We start from the raw sequence: 10,691 nt of genomic DNA on the forward strand, positions 1-10,691 counted from the left end.
GTATCCTCTGTCCTCTCTTTGCAATTTAAAAATCTGCTCGATGTGAGTTCTCACGTGAAGACTTGAGCCTTTGAAGCCGATTGTCACGGAGAGAGCGTCCTGACCGTGCCTAACCGTAAAGGCCCGCGCTATGCAGAGCCGTGCCATCTCGTGGACTGCACTTATCTCTGGTTCAGCGGGGAAACTAACCCAAGGCGGTTAGCGCCAGGCTCTGAAGGCAGCGTGGGGTTAGTCTGCATTGCTAAAGCCTGAGGTTGGATCGGTCCGCGCTCCCCAGACCCGAGGCTCTTTCTGGAGAGATGGAGTGTAATCGCGCAAAAATCCGCGGCAGCCGGGGGCCCTGGGCGCCCGGCGTGATAGCCACGCCCGCCGCCCCTCGGGCTCTGCCCCTCTCCCCTCACACCCGCCACCTGTTGTGTTCGAAATTCGGGGTGGAGGGGGTGTCTGGGAGCACCCAATGGAACTTTCTTTGCATTCTCTGGGGGTTCTCACGCAGTTTCTCCTCTCCGTGGCCCCCAAACACAAGGGCTTAACCAGTAATCCGAGTGAGTGAGTTCAAGTCAAGTTCGATCTAAGCGGTGGTCCCACAGAGTCTGCTGGCAGCGGAAACTTCTTTGGTGTCAGAGTCGGGTCGTCCTGAGACAACAAATGGCCACGTCTGTAAAATCAAAAAGAGCGCCTGATATAAGACGAGACACGACTACGTCAAACCGAAACCGTTCGACTAAGTGGACACTGTGATAGTCCCGAATTTGAGTAGCGGCTTTATCAGCGTTCTGGAAGTTTGCCTTTCCTCTCTCTAAACTAGGAGTTAAATTTTACTGGATTTTGATTGCGTGAGACTTGAAGGGGGGCCATCCATGCTTCCTCCTGGACCGTGCCTTTACCATCATTCGGTGAAACTTGAAGAGGTTGGAGATTTTGTAGCGCAATTAATTCCCTCCCCCACCACACACACACACACACACACACACAACCCCCACCACCCCCAGCCCTCCGCTCTCGAGCCGGAAGAGTTGGCAGGTCAGAGAGGGACTTTCCAGACTGATTCCTTTTGGGGAAACCTCTGCTATTCTGCAAGAATTTAAAAATCCAAACCCTCTTAAATAGAGCTCGCCCTTCCCTCCCTTTCAGAAAGTAGGGTTTGTTCAATAAAATATTAAAGACTGTTCAGCCGGAACAGGTTGCTCGAGGGGGATTTGCCATTTATTCTGCAATGGAACCCAGATTCACCCCGTAAGTAGGATATTAGCCAATAGCTGTCACTGGACATAGGTCCACGTACAATGATCATAATGATGCATACAGAGGGTGGATAGTTCTTCTTCTGAAACATGGCTGGGCCCTCCCGTGATTTGGGGGAAACTAAACTGGCGTCCTCACCACCCGAACCAGAACCCCTCTTTCGGGTTCTTCCCAGCGGGCTGACTCTGCCCGGCTTCCAGGAGCGCCCTGGACCTCTCCCGGCCGCGCACCCCGGGCCTGGAGCGCGGCGCCCCTACCAGGTTCACGGGGTGCACGTAGCCGTTCTCGTAGCGATCCTCTTGCAGAAGCTGCCGCAGGTGCGCGATGTAGCTGGAAGCCAGTCGGAGCGTGTCCAGTTTAGAAAGCTTGGTGTCGGGAGGCACCCAGGGCAGGCTGGTCTTGAGCCTTGAGAAGGCTTTGCTCAGCACGCGCATTCGGGCGCGCTCTCGGGCGTTGGCCGCGTTCCTCTGCGACTGCTTGCACTCGGCCGCAGAGCCCTTGGGCGGGAGGGGCTTCTTGCCGCTGCCGCCCCCAGCTACACGAGGCCGTTTTCTCTTACAGCCTCCCGCGCCGCCCGCCTCGCCCAGAGCGCACTGCTCCTCCTCGCCGTCGGGGTCTTCCTCCTCCGCCGAGGAGTTGTCACTGGGCGAGATGTAGCTGCGCTCTGCGCCGCGGAGGGGCGGCCTCTTGGAGGCGGGGACCTGGTACCCCCGCTGCAGCCCCCGCAACTCCAGGTCCTCCGGGTCGCTCACCGAGCCGGTGGACATCGCTGCGTCCCACACGCCCGCGCCCGCGCTCCTTCCTCCCCCAGGCCAGCCTCGCGGCCTCCGCCTTCCTCTCCTTAGCGGAGGCGGGGGCCGAACCGAGATCCGAGGAGGACTAGAGACCAGGGTTCCGCAGCGCAGAGTCGCAGGAGTGAGCCCTGCTGCTAACTCCGAAGAGCCCGAGCCCAGAAGTCGGAGCTGGGCCCAGGCTCGGCCCGCACAACCGCAAGCTGCGCTTTTTGACAGGACTATTTATCTGTACAGCTCGGAACAAACCACCCCGGGCAAAAAAGAGAGAGAGAAAGGGAGAGAGCGCGTTGGAAAGGAGGGGGGTAGAGGGGAGAAGAGGTGGGGCGGGGGCGTGGAAGGGGTGGGGACCGCTTTTTGCGCGCAGGGGATCTGCTAGTGGGGGCGGGGAAGGGGAAGTCTCTGCATAGCCGAAATTTGGGCCCGGGCCCGAGGGACCCTTACATGGTCAGTGTGAGATAAGTGTGTTCTGGGCGAGGGAAGAATGGGACTTGGATCCCACTCCCACTCCCACCCCAACAGATCTTAGCGATGGCGATGGTGAAGATTGCCACACACTTAGAAAACCACAGGATCGCGACCTCTGCTTCGCTCCGTCTTTTTCAGCAGAGCTCTGTTTTCCAAGTTCGTCACTCATATCGTATCATTGCCTATCCAAGCCTTGCCGGACAAGTGTAAAAGCAAAACAAACGACACCGAATAATCCGCAAGTTACCTCTCATTTTCCTCCTCCTTTTTCTTTGACCTCTCTTTATGATCTACAAAGCACTTTTATCTCCACTGGTTCGTTTCATTTTCAAACATCTGTGATTTAAACGTTCCTATCTCCACTTTGCAAAGATTGAAGCTAAATCGCAGATACATATATTAAGGGACCCCAAATCATCAGGCTGGTAAGTAGAAATAGCCTCAACATCAGTGGTTAGACCCCTGGACTCTCCGCATTCCAGCTGCCTCCTTGCCATACACCACAGGATATTGTATCTGCGAGAGTGGCATGTGTGATTTTGTTGTTAACAACACAGTGCATGGTACAGATTTGAGTTATAGCCTAGGGAATCGATTACTATGTTAGATTGTGTATTGAGGAGCGCACTTCTGGATGCAGAATGCCAAGTCAGCACCATCGTCCAAAGTGTAAAAAAAAAAAAAAAAAAAAAAAAACAGAACCCAGAAATGTCGTGTCCCAGGCCAACCAAAAATTAAACACCCTGCCCCTTCCCCCAAAAGAAACAAAACAAAAAACTGCGTGCGGTCTAATGATTTCCTAACTGGAAAGGCCTTTGCAGTACGTGGTCTGAGGGTGTAGACTTCATTTTGGCGGTGGAGATCAATGGAGAGCTACTGGGAGCCTGCATTGTCCCAATCACTGGGTTCGGCGACATGTGATTGCCCCCTAAATAATTTAAAAACAAAACAAGACAAAACCTAAGATAACAACAAAATAATTAAATCTCTATCCAGTTGGGATTCAGTTACTCCTTGAGCCTTCACACAGGACTTGGGTCATTACTTGTCCTTCCCCTAAAACCCTCAGGCTCCCAAGCTGGGCGAGGTGCAAGGCGACCGGCGGGCATGCAGTTAGCCCAGGGCAGAGAGGGCGGAAAGCCACGGGGCAAGCCGCACTCCGCCGGCTCCTCCAGCAGAACAAATGCGCCCGGCTCCGCGCCTGAAGTGCCACAACAGGTGGCTGGCCGGGGCTGACTTCATCACTCAGGCATCGTTCTACCTTCGTCTCCCAGGCCATGCCTTTCTCTTGGGGGATGTTTCACACAATCCGTCCTGCTTCTCCGCCCTGGCTTTACAAAGGTTTTTCTCCCGGTGTATTAGTCATTTTGGTAGGGGGGTGGGGGAGGGGCTCCTTCTGCCATCAGTTGAGTAAAAAGGACGCTGTCTCCAGTTTTTTCTGGGCTGGGAAAACACAGGGTGTATTTGACAATGCGTAGCAATCGTTCCTGGAGCGCTTGAACTTGAACTTGACTCTAGGTGCGTGAAGGAGGGAAGCAGAAAGAAAGGGAAGCAAAATGATGTAAAGGAGAGGTCTCCGGCCAGAGTTTTGCATCAAATCTATCGATGACTTGAGGCTATCAGTCTAAATACATAGTCTCACACATTAGGAGCAGGCATATAGGTTTTAAAAATCTGGATTGTTTATACAGGTGCAGAACAAAGTCTTTCTTCAGAAAGATTAATGGCGGGGAGAGCGCTAGATTTTCTCTAAACAGTCGCAAAAACTGCACCCAGCCTCAAAGCTAAGCAGGTCATGGCCAGTTTCTTCTTCTTTAAAGAACCGCCTGATCCCAACAATTGTGCTTATATTTTTCATAGTCCTTTCCTTTCCTTTCCTTTCCTTTTTCCTTCTTCCTTTTTTTCCTCTTCTGTCTTTTCCCTTTCCTTCCTGCCTCCCTCTCTTCCTCCCTCCTTCTTGTCCTTCCTTTCTCCCTCCTTCCCTCTGTTCTTTTTCAAGAAAGCTGGGTAATTTCTCTAGTTTTCTTTTATCTTTTGTTTTCCTTTTCCCACCACTTCTTTCTAGTTATATTTTACTTTCTTTTTTTTAAGTTGCAGACTGTTAATGAAGATTGGGATGTGTATCTTCATATACCTGTCATATTAGTATAGAAGTGCAGTTTGCTTTAATAAGTCTGTAATATTTGACATTTTCACCCTTTATACTTTCAAAACACTTATGTTTTTCCTTCTCAATGACTACAATAGCCTCATGTGCTGAACAGTGCCAGGATAATTTTCTCCTTTGAAAGCCCAGTTGTTGTAATTGTTTTGGCAAGCTATCACACATGGCAAATCAATAATACTTTATTTTTATATTTTAAAAAAGCACATTAAAAGCAATTCATATATGCCCATGCTTTATAGCCTTTCAGACTTCTAACAAGAATATATAGTTGTTTATGACATACATTGACGGTCTTGAAACTCTTTAAGATTTTTTTTTTAAACTATGCAATGGGTTAAGGTTAAAATTACATTATAAAACAAACATTAATATGTTTAATAATGTTTTCTAATCCTGGCTCTCCTGCTTATTGGCTGTATGACCTTTGACAACTTACATTATCTGAAGCCCAGATTCCTAATCTATAAAATAAATTATCTGTTTTGTTGTGAGGACCAGGAAGTATATGAGCAATGCCTGGGGCAGAGCCTGGTACACTGGAGAAGATCGATAAATGCTAATTACTTTTATTACTGTGAATTTCTTTGCTCAACATCACAGAGCTAAAGTGTCAGGACCTGGAGCTGACCCACACTTTTTACTCCGGGGCTTGTTCTGGGTTTTAGATGGCACCAGAATGTTTCATTTGCTTTAACTGCTTGCTTCTAGGGTTTGAAGTCAGGGATCCATTCTGTGACATTTTCCACGGGACTCATAAGGGATCTTACTGAGGGAAAATGTATGGGACTGTATTAGAAATGTTTTCTTTCTATAAGTTCTCTCACCATAATGTCACAGCACTTATCCAAGCCTCACTTTGCTTATTTGAAAACTAGGATAAAACTCCTGAATCAGTTACTGAAGGGCTAAATGAGATTATGGTGCATGTGAAAACACCATGCTCTGGTGTAACAGAAAAAAGAATGCTTAATATATTAAAATGCTATTTATTATTTAAAAAATATTTTATTTTTGATTTTAGAGAGAAGGGAAGGGAGGGAGAAAGAGAGGGCGAGAAACATCAATGTGAGAGAGAAACACGGATTGGTTGTCTCCGACATACACTCCAAGGGGACGGAACTTGCAACCCAGGCATGTTCCCTGGGAATCAAACTCGATGCCCAACCAACTGAGCCACGCCGGCCAGGGCTTAAAATATTTTTTTTTAAATGTAGACTTTCATTTTTTAAAAGGGAAAATGAGGTGGGACAATAATTACAGGCCATAGAAAAGGCCATTTATTGCCCCTCTCCGTTCCCGCACTGTAGTAAGTACTGAGCAAGGAGGCCTGAAGCTGGGCAGGTCAGGTGGGTTTAGGGTTTAGAGAAGAGCAGGAGCTGCATCTACATTCTGTGAACACCAAGTCAAAACATGTAGTAAGTAGTTTAAGAAATGGCTTTGGGGATGCATTTTAAAGGATAGAGTGCTTCCCACATGACTCTCCTGGCCTTGTCCGCCACCAGTCTCCTAAGGTCCCCAGCTGTCTGGTTGGCTGAAGAAATTGCCCATACCTTTGATCTAAAAAAACAAAGAGCCTAGACCAGCACTGGCCAATACGGATGCCACATGAGGCTCCTGAGTACCTGAAATGTGGCTAGGCACAGACAAGTACTGCAAAATACAACCAGACAGTGAAAACAATATGAATAAAAGAATGTAAAACACCTCATTGCCATTTTAAAAATATGCCAATGATAAGCTTTCAGATAGAGTGGGTTAAAGGAAATATTAAAGTTAATTTCACCTGTTTCTTCTTATAAAGTGGCTACCAAAAATGTAGAATTTCATATGCGGCTCGCATTATATTTCCATTGGCTAATTCAGGGATTAACTCTGCAACTGTGCCTTCAGTGTCTACTGTTGGCCGTGGCAGGTGTCTGGAAGCCTGACTCCCGCCCACTCAGAGGGCAGGCTCATACTCGTGGGAAAAAGCACGACCACGCGGGAAGCACACATGACGTCACGTCTCCTCTCGCTTGTCCCTGCCATCTCCACTGCACCTTACCACGTGGACCCAACCCCTTCTCATCTACCCAGCCCCAGAGCACGTGGAAAAACACTTTCGGGGTTTGGGGTTTAGATTTGCGCTGCCCTTTGTAACGGGAAACCTTAGCCCTTGAGAAGGGGCTTGACCTCCAGGCAGGAAGTGCTGTGCCCAGAGGCGACCCGGGTGTGGAGTTCCACGCCTACGCCAGAGAGACAGAGGTTCCAGGCCTGGTGGTGTGCAGGTCACGTGGCGTACGGGTCACTTCCGGGGCAGGTCAGTAGAGGCCGGTAAGGTGGGGTCACAGAGATAAGCCAGTCTTACCTCTTGCCGTGACTTTGCGCGAAGCCTTGGCCCATGTCGAGGTCCAAGGCCGTCCTGGGTCTTACATAATGTTGGCCCCCTCACCCCGCCGGGCCACTCAGGAAGATAAGGACCTCCTGGCACTTGGACTCCGCCACGCGCGTGGTCAGGCACCTGTGGGAACCCTTGTGTTCCACACGAGGAGTCCTGTCACCCACGACACATCCAGTTCTCCGCTGCTAGTGTATTTATCCAAGGATTGTGCCAGCATCTTTGCCTACTGCGGCCCGGAGAGGCCGGCCTTAAGTGTGCAGAGCAGCCCATGCCTGGGCACAGATTTGTGGGGGCTGAAGGTGGAAAAGCCGGGGTTCAGAATGAAGACAGGGAGAGGGAAAGTGGTAAGACTCAGACCTGATTTTCTCTGCCACTCTGAAGGAAAAACTCCTCCTTGATTGCCTTGACAACTAAAAATGCAGATGGCTTTAGGAAAAGACTTTTTTTTTAAAGTATTATCTGTGGATTCTAGAGAGCGGACTGAGGCCAAGGCCTAAGTGTTCTGCAAACCCGTGATCCTATTAGAACACTGTCTCTGGCAAATGACTTTAAATACTAGGTCAGCAGAGTCAGTTTGCAGACTCCCTGGTCCTCATTGACTTGGAGATTCCCGAAAGGAAAGCTAGTCTGGGCTGTGGCTTTAGTCTGAGAACAATTTTATTTTAAAAGATCCTCGAGGTAGCCTTTTATTGTTAGTTGGAAGCTAAGAAACTTCTTTCTCAGGGGATTTTTATTTTACTGTTGATTTTAATTGGCAATACTACATTACAGAAACATCCCTTGAAATGTAGCACACAGCTCTGGTCTCCAGAACGTGGTCCCATGCTTTGTTTGATTTAACCTAGGAGAGAATGACATCCTGCCAAGTGGCAAGTACTGGAAAGAACCCCATCTGCTGTGGATGTTAGATCTCTGCATTTAGAAGCTGAGTGGCCTAAGGCCACGTGCTCACCTTTTTGGAGCTGTATCTCTGTGTATAACCCACTTTCAGGTAGTCTTGGGGCCGTGGTGGTCCACAAGCCTTGTGGTATGCAGGCTGCCCTGACAACCATAGAGCATTGTACAACGTCAGTGACTGTGTTATCCTTTCTGTCCTCTTTATTAGAGCCTCATTCTTTTCCTACCCCCTCTCCCAATAGTAGATCTGCTCAGAGTCACTTTGATTTTAGCAGCCCTCCATCCCCTGCCCTACCTGCTGGAGAACATCAAGTGAAAACCACCTCCTGGTACCAGAAGAAAGTCCTCATGTAATAGATACTTTGTGGTGTCAGAAAGCAGGGATTCTGTACGCTTTTTCAACCAGTTCCTTAACCTACTCTTTTGTAAAAGAGGGGCCTAGTTTACTTACATACAAACTTTGTTTCCTTAGCTCCAAGCCCCTCTGGCCTCCAATTCTCAAATGAGCTCTCATAGATGACCAGAGAACAGGGAGGTGTTTTGGGAAATGTACCCATTTTCCCTTGATTTTTTTTCCCTTTGGCTTATTTGTGCTGCTCTGCCCAATTAGCAGGGATAATGAACTGGTTAACTTGCAAGGGAAAAAAAGAGAGAGAACAAAACAAACCACCCTGCAGCATTCCTCTTTGGGGTTCAGCCTCAAAGGAAACTTCCTGATGATGTTGCGAACAATCTGTACAAGGTATCCTCATGTCTTGTTTCCTCACCATTCTTCTGTGCCTTCTTGGATTGCCACATTCAGGCGAGTTCCTTTAGGGAAGAAAGGAGCAGAATTAAAATAAATAAGGAGAAATGAAAAGACGAAACCATAAGCTCAATGAAGGCAAAGCCTGTCTTGTTCATCTGGGCATCCCCAGTGTCCAGCAGCTTATGAGAAACCCTACCTGAGTATCTGATTAAAAACATTCACAAACACATGAACACAATCCGATTCGCACCCATAATTAATGGGAGACACACATTCAACCTATTATTTGCCCTTCATTTAACCAACACAGTTCAATTCTATGCGTTTTATCCTACTATCAACACTTCCAGAGACCCAATTAAATTTCTCATTTGCTGAATGGACTTCTAAAGAATATTTCCTGTGTTCAAATGTCACTTGCCACAATCCCAGAGTTAATTCTAAATAACTGAATAATTGTATTTATTATAAACAGCCCATCAATAAGTTTTATAAAAATAAAAAATGAAATCTAGCTTTCAATACCATTTTTAAATTTTTTTACTGATTGAAAAAACTTTAGAATTTTCCTAAAGTGTCAGGGGATGCACAGCTACAAAGCCTCAAATTAAACCTTTAATAGAGAAAGGAGAGAAGGGAGCCTTTAAAGGTTCACACATTCAATGGGTCAGCAGAGAAGAAGGATTCAGAGAAAGAAAGTCACTAATCAGAGAGGTAAGAGGAAAACCAAGAGAGAGTAGTGTTACTGAAAGTGAGGGAGGAGTTTCAGGAAATAATGGATGGGGACTTCCAGTTGAGATGGTAAGGTGAGGTCACATTCTAAAGCTTCCCCTGGGCTCCTAACAGATAGCAGTGAGTTAAGAGTAAAAATGGACAACTAGCAAGACACAGCTATGTTCAAAGGCAAGAAAACTACCTCTGGGCATCAGCAGTGGAAAAGAAACTGAGCGCTGAATGAGTGGTGCTGAAGCTCCTGGTAGATCCTTGGAGTCTCCTCCAGGCAGGAGCTTCCAGGAGTTAAGTTCCTACAGATAAGGCAGGGGACCATGATTGTCCCGTGTGAGAAGGGAGACTGACCTGGTCACTGCTTCAGTTAGGATGCTGCAGCAGGGCCACCTCAGTGAATACAGTCACTAGGGAAGAAAAGAAAAGCAGGTTCAGCCAGCATATAGGCTCTCTGACTGGGTCAGTGTCCATTGTTTTTTTCTCTTAATTATGGATCAAGTTTTCCTGCTGCTCCACATGCCTAGTAACTTTTCTTGGGATGCCAAATATTGTTAATTTTGCCAGTTCGGAGCGGAATATATTTCTATTGCTATAAATATTATTGAGCTTTGTTCTGGGATGCAGGTGAATTACTTGGCAACGCTGTAACCCTTTTAGGGTCTTGCTTTTAAGATTGGTGGAAGGAACCAGCGCAGTGCTCATTCCAGGGCTAATTATCCCCGCTACTGAGGCAAGACTTTTCTGAACACTGAACCCTATGCCCTTTGAATCAGGAGACTGTTCAGTCTGGCTGAAGCAGGTGCTCTTCCTGGCCAGGTGTGGGTACCTGGCACAGCCCCCTTTAATCTTTCTTGGTGGGCCTTCCTTCAACGTTGGTAGTTTCCTCATATGCTTGTGTGGATCAGCTGAATACTCTGTGAGGACTCTACAGATTTTCACAGTTCTCCTCTGTGCAGCCCTCCTCTCTGAGGGCCCCTGTTCTGTGAATTCTAGCTGCCCCATTCTCTCCAGCCTCTCAGCTCCAACCTCTCATCCCAGGGAGTCGGCTTGGGTTTCCCCTTTCTGTTCCGCAGCCTGGAATCCTCTGTCATGGCAATAGATGGGGCAATTGTAGCAGTTGTACGGCTTGCCTTGCTTGTTTCCCATCTCTCAGGGTCCCCATACTTCACTGTCTCATGCCCGGTGTCTGGAAAACCAGTTTTATATCTTCTATGTGTTTTGCGGGTGTTTCAAGTAGAAGGGTCAAGTCTTAACTCTGGTAGTCAATCT

General features: G+C 47.8%; 1 protein-coding gene across 1 annotated transcript; it reads right to left on the bottom strand.

Moving 5' to 3' along the window:
• Positions 1 to 552: 552 nt before the first annotated feature.
• On the bottom strand, positions 553 to 2,012 carry MSC (musculin). The gene is made up of 2 exons (XM_054590048.1): positions 1,503 to 2,012; positions 553 to 658 (listed from the first exon to the last, which is right to left on the bottom strand). Exons 1-2 carry the CDS (start codon positions 2,010 to 2,012, stop codon positions 572 to 574), a joined length of 597 nt encoding a protein of 198 aa, XP_054446023.1. The 3' UTR covers positions 553 to 571.
• Between the last annotated feature and the right edge of the window lie 8,679 nt (positions 2,013 to 10,691).

This window comes from Pteronotus mesoamericanus, unplaced genomic scaffold (genome assembly GCF_021234165.1).
Source record: "Pteronotus mesoamericanus isolate MK-2021 breed Mesoamerican mustached bat unplaced genomic scaffold, CSHL_Meso_final scaffold_174, whole genome shotgun sequence".
Lineage (NCBI taxonomy): Eukaryota > Metazoa > Chordata > Mammalia > Chiroptera > Mormoopidae > Pteronotus > Pteronotus mesoamericanus.

Bases quoted from the DNA above. Each gene is read 5' to 3' on its own strand.
- MSC (XM_054590048.1), bottom strand. From the start codon at position 2,012: ATGTCCACCGGCTCGGTGAGCGACCCGGAGGACCTGGAGTTGCGGGGG. The intron at 659-1,502 runs GTAGGGGCGCCG...TTGATTTTACAG, and splicing joins ACGTGCACCCCGTGAACCTG to ACGTGGCCATTTGTTGTCTC.